At 45.8% G+C, this 18,389-nt stretch overlaps 2 protein-coding genes across 2 annotated transcripts in view; both read right to left on the reverse strand.

Moving 5' to 3' along the window:
- Positions 1 to 786: 786 nt before the first annotated feature.
- On the reverse strand, positions 787 to 9,613 carry LOC104980028 (2'-5'-oligoadenylate synthase 1-like). Its single transcript, XM_010828588.1, has 5 exons — positions 9,328 to 9,613; positions 8,226 to 8,535; positions 5,509 to 5,693; positions 3,186 to 3,418; positions 787 to 2,369 (listed from the first exon to the last, which is right to left on the reverse strand). The coding sequence occupies exons 1-5, from the start codon at positions 9,505 to 9,507 to the stop codon at positions 2,168 to 2,170; spliced, it is 1,110 nt and encodes a 369-aa protein (XP_010826890.1). The 5' UTR covers positions 9,508 to 9,613; the 3' UTR covers positions 787 to 2,167.
- Positions 9,614 to 14,157: 4,544 nt separating this feature from the next.
- The window catches only part of RPH3A (rabphilin 3A), a 102,595-nt gene continuing 98,363 nt past the window's right edge, over positions 14,158 to 18,389 (reverse strand). The window contains exons 21-22 of the mRNA XM_010828592.1: positions 17,346 to 17,442; positions 14,158 to 16,361 (exon numbers count right to left, since the gene is read on the reverse strand). Coding sequence (XP_010826894.1) covers positions 16,231 to 16,361; positions 17,346 to 17,442 — 228 coding nt within the window. The 3' untranslated portion in view covers positions 14,158 to 16,230. The remainder of the gene's footprint in view (positions 16,362 to 17,345; positions 17,443 to 18,389) is intronic.

Below are 18,389 nucleotides of genomic sequence, written 5' to 3' on the forward strand. Positions count from 1 at the left end.
CCTGGGTTCAATCCCTGGGTTGGGAGATCCCCTGGAGAAGGAAATGGCAACCCACTCCAGTGTTCTTGCCTGGAGAGTCCCAGGGACGGTGGAGCCTGATGGGCTGCCATCTATGGGGTTGCGCAGAGTTGGACACGACTGAAGCAACTTAGCAGCAGCAGTAGCAGCTACCATATGATCCATGTGGCTCTTCAATTGAGCAACTATTTACCAATTCAGTTAATCTACTAGTGACTGTAGCTTTATATGTAATTCTGAAACACTCTCAGAAAACAATACAAGTGGACCACCCACATGGTAATTACGTGTGATTCCAAAGTATCCTCTCCGCATGAAGAGATACATGTGCTAAAGATAACACAGTGGTAACAAAACCCCATGGCGAGTAGAATCCCATTTTCAGAAAGACTCGACATGGACATGGAAATCGAGATAGAAGAGACTAGAGAGTAAGGATCCAAGTTTTGAAGACACTTTGGGATTCTTCCTCTTGTTTAAAAACAACCATATTTCTCACTCTCATGTTTAAATCAGTGACCAAGTATGGTCCTCCCAGGTCCCTAGAAACAGGAGACACAGCCTGTCATCCTGTGTCCAGGCCGCACGGGAACCCCCAGGGTCTTCCGTGAGGCAGACCGAGTTAGAGGAAAACAAGGCCAAGACCTTGATGGTCATTTCTCTGGGAAAGGCAGGCGAGGCAGGGAAAGAAGTCTTTGGATGGCAAGTATGAATAAAGTAAGAGGGCTGTGGAGAGGAAGGGGTTTCCTGAGTCATCTGGTACCTGGTCCCAGCATGAGTGGGGCAGGGTGGGTTGTGGCTCAGACTGGCTCTGAGTCTGGGCAGTGGAGCAGAGAGGAAAGGCTCGACAGGTTTGCATGGGAAAGGCCAACAGGTGAGCTGCTGGCTGTGTCTAGGAAACAGCCAACCCCAGGAGGGCAGTCTCTCCAGGATCAGCAGGGCCCAGATGTCAAAGCCTCTGAGAACACAAATATAGAAAGGACAAACACAGAAGCCCCGGCCAAGGAGCAGGAATGAGCGTTGAGATGGGGTGGGGAGAGGGTGAGACGGTGGCTTCATCTAGGAGCCACCTCGTAGGCAATGACAAGAGAAGAGGTGATGGCTGAGGATGACCAGGATGGTACCTTGGGTCATCACAGCTAGGATTTGCTGAAGAGCCCACACCTACCTTGAGAGTGGTGGCAGAGGTGCTTGTGTGGGTCTGGGTCACTCTAAGGAGCAGATGCCAATGTGACATTAAATGTGGGAGATTGTTCTTTGGGGATACACCCAGGTGAGAGACAATGATCAGGGATCTTATAGAAGCTGCGAAAGCTGACAACCCTGATCTAATCTGACTCTGGGTAAAGGCAAGAAGGAAGGACAGTTGGCTCTGCAGTCAAGACAAAGTCCAGCAAGGTCGTGGAGAGTCCTTTCGCCAGTGTCCCATGTCGGAGCTTCCCCTGACTCTCAGGAATGGGGCTGCCTGAGTGTCTCTGGCACCCATGGTCATTGTCTGGGAGCTGCAGGTAGGCAGCGTGGCTTGGTGTCAACGTGGAGATGGATCACAGAGGGCAGTAGCTGGGACCCTCAGCCGAGTATGTTCCCTCCATTGAGGCTCTGCTATATCCCTTGTCATGGTCCCCAAATGAGAAACAGAAAAATTCAGTGTATGAAGACACATTGAGAGCAGCAACAAAGAGCAGGAGCTTCATAGCAAGAAGGACCCTAACCCTAACTTCACACTCTCGTCTCTCACTCATCAGGGGACTCTGAGTGAGTGGCCATGTCTCAATGTACTACAATGAGAATCAAAGTAAAACCCATCTCATGGGGATGCTGGAGGCCTCAAAGGAGGAACAGCAATATGGAGAAGCCAAAGACTGTCTTCCAACCACTTAGGTGACCAGTGACTCAGGCAATAAGAACATCTTGATCTTTTGTGTGTCCTTATGGGAGTTTTTCTGGAATGGACTTTTGTCAATGACACGTTGGTTTTGGTACCAAGGCAGGGTGACAGTGTAAGTTGGTAAGCCTGCTGTCTAACCCAGTGATTCATTCTGGAGCACACACAGGTATAATTCTACATATTCTAGTAACCACAATGAAAGAATACAAAGACTGAGATGAAACTCCATTTGACTAAGTAGCATTTCTAGAAGTTGTTATCTCAACATGCCATCAATATCAGGTCAGATAAGTAATGAGGAGGTGTCACTGGCACGTTCCAGGGGCTCACTGGAGACCCATTCCGATTCTTACAGCACGAATACCTCAGCCAGACTGTAACCTCCTGTGCCAGCAGCTGCCACCTCTGTGGCTCTCTACCAGCCACATTTCCAGTCGGGTCAGCCGGGTCCAGAATCACAGGCCTGGAAACAACAGTCAGAGAGGACAGGTGAGTACATGGGCTGTGTCTGGGGTGTTCAGAGCTCCCAGCAGGGCAAAATACCAGCCTGGGTAGACTGTTTCTGGGGGCAGTTGGAGGGCCCATGGACACCTCTCCCTGGGTTGTGACCTGGGTGCCTTGCCCTACAGTGGGCATTGAACACGAGGTGAAGGAGGCTTGCATTTGGGCCTGGAGAGACCTGGTTTCAATCTCACCTCTGCTCTTTAGTAGTGGTGTCTCTCTGGGCAGGTCACCTGAATCTCTAGTCCTCAGTATCCTCATCTGTGAAATGGGCAGATTTAAAAATCCCTGCCTCAAAGGATGCTGTATGAGGATTTAGAGAAGCACTTGACATGCTCCCAACAGTAACTGAAACATAATGAGGGGTCTATACATGACAGGTTTAATAACCACCATTCCCCTATTCTATCAGAGTGTTTTTGTCTTATAGCAAGCTCTTACTTCCTGGAAGCAATTTTTATTATTGCTGTAGCTATTGTTACGTCAGTAAAATTTCAGTTATTTCACTCATTTTCTGTAAAGGTTTGAACAAGCCCTTCTTTCTCCAAACCTCAGTTAATCTGTGTAATGGTTAGCACAGTGCCAGCCTCACAGGGTTGCAGGTTATTATTTAAATTTATTATTTAAATTGCATGGTAAGAGTAAAGCACTCAGCATGATTGACAATAGCTGATGATCAATAAATGTGGAACCCTATTTTTTCCTGAATTTCCAGGGTTCCACAGCTGTAATCAGCGCTTCATTTTATGGGGATCTAAGCCATGTGAGGATAGAGTACCTGGGTTTTTCAAGTTGTCTTTTCAGGCATTGTGTAATAATAGGGTTTTCAAAGTCATAATACTTTTTCCAGTAGATGCAGAGGTCCTGATGCTTCAGGACTAACTCCAAAACAGTCCGAAATCCTTCAGCTGTCCTGAATTTTGTTTTTGAGCCTTCCTGCTCCCAGGCATAGATAGTCAGCAACTCCAGGGCATACTGTGAGGGCAGTTTTTTCCCATGTCTCTTCTTACACTGAGAAGAGGAAAAAAATTAGAAACATGAATTTTTCAGCTTTTGCATGAACAGTTAATGAGTTAATGCCAATACTTCTCAAACTATTCCAGAAAAGTGAGGATCAAGAGACGATTTCAAACTCCTTTTATACCAAAACCAGACAAATACAGCACAAAAAAGAAAACGATAGGCCTGATTTATCATAGATGTGAAAATCCTCCACAAAATACTAGCAAAGTAAATTCTCCAATATATTATAAGGTCATACAGTATGATCAAGTTAGATATATTCCAGGGATGCAAGGATGCTTCAGTACCACAGATCAATCAATTGATACAGTTGTATTAAGAAAATAAAGGATAAAAAGCGTGTGACCATTTCCCCAGATACAGAAAAAACATTTGAGAAAATTCAACAGTCGTATGTGATACAGACTCTTTCCAAGGTGGGTATGGAGAGAACATAACTCAATATAAGCCGTATATGACCAATACACAGCTAATATCACACTCAGTGGTGAAGGCTGGAAGCTTTTAAGATAGGGAACAAGACATATATGCCCTCTCTCCCCACATTTATCCAATATAGTATTAGAAGTCTGTCCATAGCAATCAGGCAGGAAAAAGAAACAAAATACATCCAGAGTAAAAAGGAGGACGTTATACTATTGCTATTTGCAGATGACATGATATTATACATAGAAAACCCAAAAGACACCACCAAAAAACTTAAGACAATCAAAGACTGAATACAGGAATACTGTAGGATACAAAAATAACACATGGAAATCTGTTGTACCTCTATACATGAATAACAGACTATTGGAATGAGAAATTTAAAAACAATCCCATTTATAATTGCATCAAAAAGGATTTAAAAACTAGGAATAAATTTAACCATAGAGGTGAAAGACCTGTACCCTGTAGTGTATAAGACTTTGATGAGAGAAACTGAAGATGACAAAAATAAATGGAAAGATATAGTGATGATGGATTTGAGGAATTAATGTTAAAATGTGCAAATTACCCAAACAAACCATATGCGCATCGTCATGGCATATGATTTAGTGTTTCTGGGCCATGTTACTCTTCACAAGTGACAAAACAAGAGGTTACTTCATTTGCCCAAATTCAGACAGTCAGGAAGTGAATAAAAGAGTGTGGGTTGGGAGGCGGGGAGTAGGGGGTTAGCACTCATTAATTTATTGAATAATAACCCAGTGAGCACGTATTATGTGCCAGGCACTATTGTAGGTTCTGTGGCAACAGCAATGAATAAAATATACAATATTATAATGTATATTTATACAATATATATAAATAAAATATACAAAGCCCTTCTTTTGTGGACATTTTTAGTGGGGAGATAGACAATAAACAAACAAACAAGCTCATGCAAAGGCCCTGAGGCTGGAGTAGAGTTTCCTCCTTGGAGAACTAATGAAGAGGAGAGACCAGCCTGGGAGTGGGGGTGAGAGGGCAGAGAGAGGGGTTCAGAGAGCGTGAGGGCAGATCCTGTGAGCCTCCCGAGATTATGGTGGGGGGGAGGGTATGGGGGTCAGTGGAAGTGACTGAGACTGTAGCAATCGATGATACTGGGTTTATTTTAGATACAGGTCCAAGCCACTTGCAGACTGGTTGGATGGGTGTGTGAGTGGGTATGTGTGTGAAAAAGATAAGAAGGACCCATGGTTCTGCCCAGCGTAGCTGGAAGGATGGAGCTCTCGTTTCGTGATGTGGGAAGACTAGGAAGAATGAGATGTCCACTGGCACCCATCCCAGGCCCTACTTTTTTTTCTCCCTAACCTTTCCCCCTCCCTACACCCTCTACACCTCCACCTTCTTCCTTTCAGCCTTTCCTTCTTGTTTCCTGCCCTCTCCCCTCCTCCATGCCCTTCCCTCCTCTCCATCCGTCTCCATCCGGCTCCCTCCTGCCTCCCGCATCCTTTCTGATTCCTCCCCTCCTCCCTCTCCTCTTTCTTCTCCTCCCCACACCTCTCCCTGCTCCTTCCCTCCCTCCACGCCTCCCTCCCTCCTCTCTCGTCCTCACTCTCTCCCTTCCCCTCTTCCTCCTCCTCGGCTCTCTGCCCAGATGGGACCGGCCATACCAGTTGGTACCAGTGCTTCACCAGGCGGATGAGGCTCTTCAGCTTGGGTGGACGCTCCTTCAGAAAGGCTCTCTGCAGCTCCGTGAAGCAGGGGGAGAACTCGCCCTCTCTCCTCAGGTTCTCGCACTCTTGGATGAGCTGGACGTAGATTTGAGGGTTAGGTTTGTAATCTTCAGTCACCTGAGCTATGGAGGAGGCATCCAGAACTTTAAGGCATCAGCTCTTCTCTTCTCTAGACAAGCTCACTGGCCGTAGGGGCCAGTGGGGAGGTCAGCAGGCCCAGAGCCAGGGGGCCTGAGGTCCATCCCCGGTCCTCCCTTCTCCCGCCTCTACTGCCGTCACCCATCGTCTCTCACCTGGACTCAGCAGAGGTAGTGGCACCCTCCTCCCTGGATCCTCCACAGCCCATACAGAGCCCTTTAAACCTGATCCGTCCACTTCTTGCTTCCTAGGACCTCTGGATAAAATTCCAAGTCCACAAAGTGGCCCACACGGATGGTGAGACCTATCTCCTCCTTTGTCTTACCTCCTGCCTCAATCCCTTTGCCACTGACTCCCCTGGATGCTTCACTTCTTCAAATATGCCATGTTCATTCCTGTCTTTGCACCTGCTGTTTCCTCCTCTGGAACCCCCAGATCTTTGCGTGCTTGGCCTCTTCTCATCCCTTAGGCCTCAGGTCAGAGATCACCTCCCTTGTTGCCCTGTCTGTGAAAGTCCTCTGATCCCCACCTCTCTCTTTTGGATCCCCATATTCGGTTTTTGTCAGAGCGAGTCATCATCTCATTCCTGGTGTTCATATGGTCAAGCTCCAGGAAAGAGGTTCTCTGTCTGTCTCATTTAGGCCATGGAATATGCCTTGTGCCTCCAAGGTACACAGCGGAAATTGAACCTCAGAGATGTATTGCTCCCTGTCCCAGTGATCCTGCAGATTGTCTATAGATGCTAATGCTCAGCATAAGTTTGCTGAGGTTCCTCATGCTTTGAAAAATAGATGAAATTAACATTCTGAGTTTACATCAGATCTATGCTGCTTCATTTTGGGGGATGGGATTTATCTATTCTTGGGCTTCCCTGGTGGCTCAGATGATAAAGAATCTGCCTGCAATGCAGGAGACCCAGGTTTGATCCCTGGGTGAGGAAGATCCCCTGGAGAAGGGAATGGCAGTCCAGTCCAGTATCCTTGCCCAGAGAATCCCAAGGACAGAGGAGCCTGGCGGGCTACAGTCCATGGGGTCACAAAGAGTTGGACACAGCTGAGCGACTTGAAGTTAATTTATTTACAATATTGTGTTGGTTTCAGGTGTCCAGCAATGTGATTCAGTTATAAATAGATAAGATATACTATAAGATACTGAACATAGTTCCCTATTGAAAGTGAAGTCACTCAGTCGTGTTCGACTCTCTGTGACCCCATAGACTAGCCTACCAGGCAACTCCATCCATGGGATTTTCTAGGCAAGAATACTGAAGTGGGTTGCCATGTCCTTTTCCAATAGTTCCCTATGCTATTCAGTATATCCTTGTTGGTGATCTGTTTTATGTGTAACTTCCTCATTTTTAGTAAGGTAAGGTTCACACACTTTGGCATAAGTAGAACTAGTAAGCCTGGCTATAATAAACAAACATACAAAATGTGAGGGAGCACAAAGAGTTAAGGGGAAAAAAAATGAGCCAACTGGGAATAATGGAGGGTGTCACTGTAGAAAATCTGGACCAGAAAGCCAGTAGTTAGAAAAGACAGATAAATCAAGACATGGTCCTCTCTCCCAAGGAAAGTATTCACATTTCTTAATATATGTGGGGCTAGTGTAGACTGAGTGACCACAAGTAGACCAGATTTCAACCTCTCTTAAAATACTTCCTGTTCCTGCAGAAGGCAGCCTAGCATCCATTGTGCCTTAGAGAAAACAGGGTGTTGTCAGTACCATCCCCCATGAGCTCAATTTTCAATATATTCTTTTGATCCTGAGATGCACAACAGATAAAGCTCTGTAAGGGATCAAGAGGAAGGTAAGTGAGAGGTACCAAGTGAGTCCAACAGGCTATAAACCTGTCACAAGGAGGTTATGGATGGTAAGAGTTTACATACTTATCCCCACTATCCAAAAGTAGAGTGTTCCTGTGAAAGTTTTGTTAAGTCAAAATGGTGTAAAACAAAGTAATTACCTTAGGACACATCTTATTAGGGATGCACAAAAGAAACTGAGATGAAGCACAGATGCTCACAGACACAGTTCAAAGTTTGGCGATACGTGTATGCTTATAGCTGATTCACGTTGTTGCACAGCAGACACTAACACACAGTGTAAAGCAACTACCCTCCAGTTAACAGAAGTCCTACAATAAAACATAATGGGAAAAAATGTTTTAAAAAGAATTGTGTGTGTATGTATGTGTGTGTGTGTATATACATAAAACCAAATCACTTTGATGTACAACAGGAATCAACCTTGTCAATCAGCTATATTTCAATATAAATAAATAAATAAGATGAAAAAAAGAAACATCTTACCCCGAATTTGTACCAATTTGCTGTTTAATATTGTCATGGTGGCTGAGTATGACCCTAATTATCTTGCTCTGAGAGAGATACTAAGATCTCCTCCCCGTGTTGACGGGATGTTTTAAAAGGCTCTTGAACTGAGGGAGATTTCTGCTCAAAACCATGAAAAAAAAGAAAGAAAGAATCCCTGACATAGGACAAAGGCTGAAATACCTTGTGACTGGGAGTACTTAGCCAGGGCATCAAAGGCGGGCAGGACATCAAACTTTACCCCCTGGCAGAACCAGGGGGACCTGAGCATGAAGCTGAGAGCACGCCGCTTCCTCTTTCGCTGCTTCAGGACCTCAAACTCCACTTCAAATGTTTTCTCTCTTTGATAGGCTTCCAACTGTCTCCTAATTTCCTTGATGAATCTTACTTGGTGCTCAAAGTTTTCCTGAAAACTTGTGAGATTGGTGAGGAAGACGACAAGGTCAGCATCTGAGAGATCCTTGAGGGTCGTGCCTTTGCCTGAGGAGCCGCCCTAAAACAGGTGATGAGAATGAGAACTGACATTTATCGTTTGAGAAGAGCCTCCCTAAATAAAATGCTGAGGACAATCACTAACATTTTGAGCGCTAGCCACTGCTCTGAAGGCATCAGAGGCTGTAACTCCTAGAATGCTCACAAGAACTCTGGGATCTAGCTACTGTTACTATCTGTTGTCATCTTCCGGATGGCGAAACAGATGCTGAGAGAGATCATGTATCAGTCAAGTCACACAGATAGTAGGTGACAGAGATGCTGTTCACACCCTGGTTGTCTTTTTCTAAAGTTTGTGTTCTTTATGTCTTATAATTTATGACCTTATGTGATTAATACTGTAAACTGGCCCATGGCTGACTTTACTTCATTTGCTGAAAATTCTGGATAAGGAAACCAAGGCACAGAGAGGTTAAGTGACTTGCCCAAGACCTCACAGCCAGCAGGCGCTATTTGCTTTCAAAACCTATACTCTTAACCAGCTCATGACTCTGCAGAAATGGTGAGACCCCAGCCTGATCAAAGATTAGTGGACTGTAGATACTGCCAGGATTCAGATTGCCTAGATTCGTGACCTAGGTGGTTTATACACTTCCCCAGGACATTTGTATAAAACTTACAGTTGGATGCCCTCTCCCCAGAAGCTATTTTCACAAGTGTGGTTATAGTTTTGGCATGGATAAATCAGAAACCACCAGCCCTAGAGACCTCAACCTCTTGCTCTCTGTCTGTCTCTGTGGAAACGCTTGCTCACCAGCCCCGTTTCTCCCCAGCTAGGCAGTTCTAGACTCACCTTCACAACTTTGGACACCCGAACAGGGTGGGTGGACTCTTGGAAGCACGTCTCCTTCAGGAAAGTGCAGATGATGTCAATGGCTTCATGAACCTGCCTTCGGAACTCCTCGTGTGGCAGGAGGTGGTCTTTGATGAACTTATCCAGTTTGTTGGCTTGGGTTTTTCTGAGTTTCTTCATGATGCTCAGGCAGGAAGGGGCAGAAGAACCATTGGAGGGAGGCAGAACTGGTAGCCTAAACCTATTAACTTCTGTCTTTTCTGCTGCCTGGGACTAGGCTGCTGTGAGTTTCATTTCCTTGAAAAGGCGGAGCCTTGTCAGAATCTGGGCTATCATCTCCTCAGAAGGGAGGAGCCATACCCTCGTTCTTTGCATTGAAGAAATTAAGCGTCTCTTTGATCCTGACCTTTGTCTCCCACCTCTTTCTCTTGTTTTCTGAGACTTTTTGTTTTTAACCAGCCCCCTAGACAGCAGTCCCCAACCTTTTTGGCACCAGGGACTGGTTTCTTGGAAGAAAATATATGAATTCTTGCAGGGGGTTCAGGCAGCAATGTGAGCGATGGGGAGCCCCAATGAAGATTTGCTTGCTCACCAGCCAATTGCTTCCTGCTGTGTGGCCTGGTTGGGACCCCTGCCCTAGAGCATTAGGCCTTTCTTGACACTATTATGAAAATGTTGCTTTTTTAACCCAGGTTAGTACCTCACCCAAGAGAAATTATAAGTAAAAACATTTTGGGAGATTTCCTTTGTCTTTTTTGGTTGCCTACCAAACTGTTTTATAGTCTCCTGTAATCTTTACAGCACTACCTGCATATTTCAAAAAGAAAAATGCCAGGAAAATAAGAGAGTGTAAAGACCATCTAGGATCCCAAACCTCAAGAACTACATCTATAAGCATTCTGGTGTAGATCTTTTCAGATATATATATATATATTCCCCCCCGCCACAGGTTAACGGACAAAGTGTCTTTTTTTTTCTAAATGACGTTGTCCTGTACTTTCCCCCCTTTTTGATTAATAGACTTTATTTCCTAAAGAGGCTTCAGGTTTACAGAAAAATTGAGTATAAGTACAGAGTTCACTTGAAGCTGAAACTCCAATATTTTGGCCACCTGATGTGAAGAGCTGACTCATTTGAAAAGACCCTGATGTTGGGAAAGATTGAAGGCAGGAAGAGAAGGGGACGACAGAGGATAAGATGGTTGGATGGCATCACCAACTCAATGGACATGAGTTTGGGTAAATTCCAGGAGTTGGTGATGGACAGGGAGGCCTGGCGTGCTGAGGTTCATGGGGTTGCAAAGAGTCGGACACAACTGAGCGACTGAACTGAACTGGACAGAGTTCACTTATGTCCCCATCATTTCCCCTATTTTTGACTTTGGTGTGGTAAGATGAACTGATATTGACATGTTATTATTAAACAAAGCTCAAAGTTTACTCTATGGTTCACTCTATGTTGTACATTTTATGACTTTGCCAAAATCATGTCTTATCTCCACCGATTACGAAATCACCCCAGAATGTTTTCACCTCTTGCTCCACCAGCTCATCTCTGAGTTTAGATGTTTCTCCTCTTCTAATATATACATTCAGCACTAAAAGTTTTCCTCTAAGTGCTGCTTTTATTGCATCTCAAGATCTTAATTGGTGATTTTTTTTTCCTTTCCTTGAGTGCAAAATAATTTTTCCGTCTCTTAGAGTTTTGGACCCATGTGTTAATCTCCAAAGATGCTGGAATTCTCCAAGTATCTTTCTTTTCCTCATTTCTTGTTTAATTCTATACTTTATGCTGTCTCTTCTTTTGAATCTGTTTAGGTGCATCCTGTGGGCTCAACAGTGGTCTTTCTTGGTGAATGTCCCACGTAAGCTTGAGAAACATGTGTATTTGGCTGTTGGGTGAAGTGGTCTGTAAGTGACAATTAGCTACTTTCTGAATCACCCTTGTCTTAACCAGCTCATCAATTAATTGACACTCCCCACTTCTTCTGTGTAACATATCGACATGCCTAAGATATTTGGAACCATAAAAGGGACGGGTATTCAACTATGTGACACTCTATACATCCATTTGGAATAAATGTTTATCAGAGATTCTGTTTGTTCCCAAATGACTTTGGGGCAATCATACATATTAATGAAATATATACTTTTGAAAAAGTATATGTAAACAAATCCTTGTTGTTGTTCAGTCGCTAAGTCATGTCTGACTCTTTGCAACCCCAGGGACTCCAGCACGCCAGGCTTCCCTGTCCTTCACTATCTCCTGGAGTTTGCTCAAACTCATATCCATTGAGTTGGTGATGCCCCTAGTGCAAAAGAGATCTGTCCTTAGAAAACCAGCACTGAATTCTTTGGCAAGATGTAATAAAGCCGAGTTCCATAAAACATCTCATAGAGTTAAGTATGAGTGAGACAATTGTGAAAGAACTGAGGGCCTAATTGGAAAAATCCGGAATTAGGCCCTTATGCCTTTGCAAGTGGCTTTATGTTCTTGTTTCCTTTAAAGAAACAGGCACAGGAAATCATAGATGGCTCATTCTCGTGTGTTTTATGTGAGACAGATTATATGGGATTTTAGTCAGGGGGTCTGCCTTCAATGGTATGGTCTAGGTCTTCTTTGAATGACTGGGAAATGAAGGCACATTTGTGGGCCTGGGGAACCCAGTGAGAGAATCAGGACACTCTGATATCCTGCCTACAGAATTGAAGACCCATAGGAGGAAGAGACTTGCTCAAGCTCAAGAAACAAATTTGGGCCAGAGCCAAGCAAAATATTACACCTGTTACGAGCATGGACAACCATTTCTGTTTCCATGGTGCTTGGATTATTATTATTAATTAACCTTATCAGGAAAGGCCCCTGGCAAGTCTGATTGAGCTGAGGTGGGGCCAGCCCAGGGGGTTTCAGACCCTGGGTGTTTAACCCACTTGGCTTGTGCCCAGCTTTCACCAGGGGCCACCAGCCCCTTGGCCTTCACCTTTGTCAACCCAGAGGGGAGACCAGACCTTGACAACTTGGTCTCACCCATTTGAGGTCTTTATTATTGCCCCCATTTTCCAGATGAGGAAACTGAGACTCAGAGAGTTTAGGTTCCACAGCTAGGAAGTGACAGTCAGGATCTGAATGTCACACTGAGAAGATTAAATAGCTGGTGTGCTTTCCTGGTCAGGTGATTTTCAGGACACAGCATCCCCTCTTTGATATATTTGGTTTCAGTGGGGAAAAAGAAAATTAGCCAAGTTAGGTGTACTGATATATATGAAAACTTTCCTCATATGTATTCATCTCAGCCCATTAAGGGTGTCCCCATGCCCAGGTAAGGAGATGAACCATTTTAGAGGTGGAAATTAGGCTTCTTCTTTTCAGCTGCTCAGGACTGACCGATGGTAGATGCTGGGTGTAGAGTGCTGTGTTGCAGGACATAGATGCTGCTTGTAGGTTCTGTGGGAATCGAGTCAGTTCAGTCACTCAGTCATGTCTGACTCTTTGCGACCCCATGAGCTGCAGCATGCCAGGCTTCCCTGTCCATCAGGAAAGTGGAGCTTGCTCAAACTCACGTCCATCAAATCGGTGATGCCATCCAACCATCTCATCCTCTGTCGACCCTTCTCCTCCTGCCTTCAATCTTGCTCAGCAGTAGTGTCTAGTGGTGCACCATGAGCACAGGAAAGAGAGTGGTAACTCGGGTCTCCTGCCATTCCCGAGAGAGCTCGGTGGCTCTAATGGGCACCTCTCTCCACCTGGTGGCAGTTGATGGGATTGGAGGCAAAATGATGGACTTTTAGGGCAGAGGTTTGCAAAGTCATGATGGAGGTGGGAAGACCAAGCCATCAACCAGGAAATGTTTTCAAATATACCTCCCGTCCCCAGGGTGTAGCAGAATGTGAAGGGAGCAGAGAAGGTGGCAGGGCAAACACAGTAGTTTGAAAAAAAAAAAAAAAGAATCTCCCCAGGTGATTCTAATATGCCAGCTTCTGTCCCCAACCTCGAAAACCACCCTTTTGGGGATGAGAAAAGGAAACTGCCTCAAACTTGGCATGAAGAGAAGTTTCCCTTGGATGGAATTGTCAGCTCCTTCTGAGAGGTAACCAACCTTCCTGATGAGTTGCTTAAGCACTCTTGGTGTAAGCTGAAAAATTGTACTTGCAGGGAGTTTCCAAATCCTTCTGAAAAGTTAGTTTACTTACTAGCTCACATTCAGGACCATTGAGAATCTCAACTGAGGGATCCTCTCTGAAAAGGCTCACCACAGGATGGAAAGTGCTAGAATACAAAGGAGGTATTTGGTGAGTTGCCTTTTTGGATTGGTGCGTTAAGAGCAGTGCACGCGGAGTCTACTGATCTAGCTCCTTTCCTGGCATTGCAGCCATGAGACCCTGGGTGTGCCATTCCCTTCTCTGGACTTTGGGTTATTCATCTGTCAGATAAGTGAGTTCACTGAACTAGACTCTGGCTCAACTCTATGGTCTCTTTCAGCCTTGACATTATCTGATTCTACAACCACTAGGGGTTTTTCCCCAAGGCTGGGCTAGGTAGGAGAAGAGGAGGATGTCCCCTTCTTATTGAGTGGACACCAGCAAAAAGCATTCTTCCAGGAGGGTGTGAGCTCAGCCAAGTTGGCTGGAGCCTACCTTTCCAAGATGAAATCCACCAGAAAGCACACTTCATGGGCTCGGGGACCACATCTGCCTTGTTCACTGTTGTAACCCCAGGGGCTGCAACACAGTAGATGCTCATTAAATACTGACTATCTGAGTAGGCATCATGCATGTCGGCAGGAAGAGAAAGCTTCCAGAAACCAGAGAGGACAAAAACCCAGGCCACCGGTTTTCCTGGATATTCCTACTTTATTTTTGGCTACATCATCACAAAGAAAGGCGATGGGTAGTTCTGCATGCACCAGAGGGCGTGTGTGTGTGTGTGTGTGTGTGTGTGTGTGTGTGTGTTCGAGGCAGGGAGGTGCTTACATCTGTCAGGGAAGGGGCGCGCCTGGACCGAGGCACTGTGAGCTAGCCGCATGCTGAGTCCAGCGCCAATACCAGCGTTAGGCCTGGGCGACACAGCCAGCATGCTTTCTCCTAAGGGTGAACCGTGAGAAGGAGGTGGGCTGAGAATGGGCACCAAGGGAGCCCCTGGGGAGAGAGAGGGTCAGCAGGGAAGATGGCAGCCAGGAAGCTGCTGGCCATTGTAGAGAAGGCGAGCTGCCTGGCATCTAGAAAATGGTTATTCAAGGCAAGAAATCAATGCCTTCCAATGACTTGTCAAGGGAGCTGGGGGGTGGAAGGCCCTGAAAGGGAAGGTTAACAGGTGTGCGTTTGGAGACAGCGAGAGTGTAGTGTCCATCTGGCTACTTCTGTAGATAATGGTGGGGTTTGGGAGAGAATGGGGTGATTTTCATGGAGGAAGACTTACTGGAAATGGGGGGTAAAAATCCAGCCTTTCTCGCAGGGCACTGGAGATGACCTGGACTCAAATCTTATAAAGTTTGACCTCATTGCCTTTTCCTCCTTTAAAACAATTTAAAAAATTTTTAGAAAGACTGAACAATCCAGGATGGAACAAAAGCCTTTGGTGTCAGGATCTGTCACTTTCAAACGCTTTATGTGCACGATGGTGTTTTATTCTCCCAACACAATGAACAGGGTGCAAGAGATAAAGAGACAGAGAGAGACAGAGAGACCAGAGACGATTCTGAGTTAGAGACAGGATACAGTCAGAGATAGAGAGAGAGTGAGGGGAACGGGTCATGTGTTCATTTAACTAAGAGCCAAGGAAGGAGACTGCTGGCTTCTATATAGAGGCCCCCTGGAAACCAGGGCTCTGGTTTGAACACCTTCTGCACCCACTTGGGGAGGTCAGGGGCTGAGAAGGGCCATCTGAGCGGAGCATCTACACAGCTTGCTGGATGCTGCCATGCACCCGGGGCAGTGCTAGCGAGCGGCCCAAGGTCCAAGTACACCCGGCTCTGCCAAGGGGAGAAGTGGTTACAGAAGCAGGGACCTAAGTGGTAGTTCAGGATTTTGCCAGTTTCTCAGCATTTGCTCGTTAGGCTGGTGAGAGGAGGTGAGGAGGTGAGCCTGTGTTAAGATACACGTTTTTGCTTTTGCTATCCTATCCCCTCAGAGAAGGGGAAAGAAGAAGGGGCGAGAGGTGGGGGCGGAGAGAAGAGATAAGGGGGTGAGAAGATAAAGATGAATGTGGCATCGGGCGAAAGGAAGGAGGAGAAGTGGGAGAGGGGTGGTACAGAATGGGGGCTAGTGTCTGCTAGGAAGCAAATAGGGAACATCTTGAAAGAGGGGACTACCCAGTCCCTTGGAGTATTCTGCAAAGTCATTTCTAGATGCATCTAGAGCTGGGAAGTGTGTTCCTAGTCACCAGAGAGTTTAAACACGGGGGTCTGTTTTGTGGCAATTGAGTGCATGATGTGAAGAGGTGGTGGGGGGGAGCTGGGATGCTCCATTTCTGTCCCAGAGCTCATCCTCATGACCTTGTCTGGCTCTGCTGACAGCTGAAGGTATAGGCGGTTGGATGTTAGGTGTGTCCAAGGCCAGGAGGGTCTAAAAACAGTCCTAAATGATGAAGAGCCTCTGTAATTCACCCGGGCTGAGAGGTTGTTAAACGAACAACCTCCTTGTGAAACTCTCCTCATCCCTACGGCTCCATCCTGGAGGGATCTGAGACAGGCTGGATTCAGAGCCCGCATCGCAGCATCGCGGAGAGTTGAAGTTATTGGTGGCAATGTCCGTGGTGCAGGGGAGACCTCAAAGGCAGGCTCCAGGAAGGATGGGTGGGGAAGGTGTTGAGAAGAGAGACAAGAATGTAACGGGCAGCTGGGGCAGGCTAGGGGTGGGGGTGAGGGGCACAAGATCGGGGCATGGACCTGGGGACCTGGGCACCACCCTAATCGCTCGACACGTGGTTCTCGTTCTGTAGCTGGTGCCAGCGTTCGATCTTCTTGTCCTTGTTTTTCAGACACTCGTACCAGTGTTTTAAGCGCTCTCCCTTGGCCGAGATCCCCAGCTGGCAGCCTCCTGGAGGACAAGAGGGGAAGACAGGGGCAGGTGGTCAGAGTGGAGGAATGCACAGGAATCTCATTCTAGACCCAAGTGTCTAGTTGGGGGAAAACCTGCCACCAAGCAGTGACCACCCACCCAGCCAGCCACTTGGGATCCACCCTTTCTCCTGGAAGTTGTGGTTGTGATGTTATTATTACCACTGGTTTTCTTTGTCTACAGATTCCCTGCTTAAGAACCTGCAATGGCTCCCTACTGTGGCATCAAGTTATAACTACACTGTCTATTTTTCAAGACCTTCTTTATTTTTTTAAAGTCTTCATTGACTATATTATAACATTGCTCCTGTTTAATGTTTTTAGCATGTGGGATCCTAGCTCCCTGACCAGGGATCAAACCCACATTCTCTGCATTGGGAGGTGAATCCAGAGAATTCTTAATCTCTGGACCACCAGGAAAGTCCCTAAAGACCTTTTTAAAATCACCACTCTGCTCACTGAAATTCTCTCTCACTACTTCTGGGGACTCATCATGCATTTCCAAGGAGTCTGTTTCATCACCCTGCTCAATCCCACCTGCACTCCTTTGCTGGAGCTGTATCCATTGTCTGGAATTCCCTCCCTGCTCCACAGGTAACGATGGTGCTTCCTCATTATTTGGAGGGGGACTGGGAACAATAGAACCTTCATCCTGGACTTGCCAATAGCCTAAGGAGACGTCCTCTGCACCCTATTTTCTTCGGAGGCCACATACTCCTCTCCTCTGCAATTGTTTATTCCACTGGAGGTGATTTGTTCAGCAAAAAAACAAATCATGATCCAATCTTCCCAGCTTTGTAACCCAAACTGGACCCAAATGAGGACCCTGGGTCCTGACTTTGCATTTGGACAAAGTAATTGCCAGAGTAAAGCAGGGTCCTCAAAACTCTATATCCCTGGGTAAGGCTCTCTTCTCCTGGGAGGATAGAGGATAGCATTTTGCCTGGGAGCTGGGAGCACTCACCAATGTAATCATTGGACTTGCCGATGTCATAGTCCCAGACTGAGATGTCCAGTGACTTCTTCGCCAGGTCACTGTGTTTGATGTCATAGAAAAATTCCTAGACGCAGCAGAGGAAGGTATGTGAGTGACAGGGTTCTCTGAGCCTTCAGCATCAGGAGCTAAGAGGCTGAGTCCAAGGGTGCATGGACCAAGGGGAGGCCCTTGTATTGGTTATTTGGAATCAAGGGGGTCTTTACCCTAGGCCTGATAATCCCCTTTCAACAAACACTCTGTATAACAAAGCCCCCAGGCCCTATAATTCTCTTTTCAATGACTCTGCTTGAAGTTGGGAAGACTGGTGGGGTTTTTCTAAGAAGGCTGATTCTGGTCACATTTCCTTGAAGGTAGACAGACATGAACTCAGTCCTTACATTCTGATAGCTTCTGAAGTGGTTTTCCTTCCTCTTCATCATTCAGAGATTAAAGGTAGCTGAGGTTTAGGTGTTTATGTTTTCAGATAACCTGATTTTTTCAATAACTCTTCTGCCCAATCATAAAATTCACTCATGTTCACTTTTAAAACAAACACGGAAGCAACCCTGGCCCCCCTACAAAAACCCAAAACCAAACTTGTAATCTATCTACCCAAGAATGACCACAGTCAACGTTCCCCATGTGTGACCATATTGGTATGTGACTTAAAAAAACAATGTGAATATTAATTTGAATTTTGTATCATATGAAATATTCAAATATTAAATTATAGAAATACCATATGATTATACTGTACTGTGGTTTCCCTTTTCCATTTTATAAGGGATGGTAAAAACCAATTTTGCATGTTAGCAGTTTTTTCTACATCACTACTTTATTCTTTATTTATTAATAATTCTTTTTTTTTCTAAATCACCACTTTAATGGCTTCGTCTACCAGCTACGTGGCTGGCCTGTAACCCACGAGTTGAGGATTTAGGTCCCTGACAAGTCGCGGTGCAAATACAGAGGAAGGAATGCCTTAAATGGGCATCTGGAGAGTGGCTTTAGCTGGGGCTGGATGCATTGGAT

This window comes from Bison bison, unplaced genomic scaffold, assembly GCF_000754665.1.
Source record: "Bison bison bison isolate TAMUID 2011002044 unplaced genomic scaffold, Bison_UMD1.0 scf7180017864495, whole genome shotgun sequence".
Classification (NCBI taxonomy): Eukaryota; Metazoa; Chordata; class Mammalia; order Artiodactyla; family Bovidae; genus Bison; species Bison bison.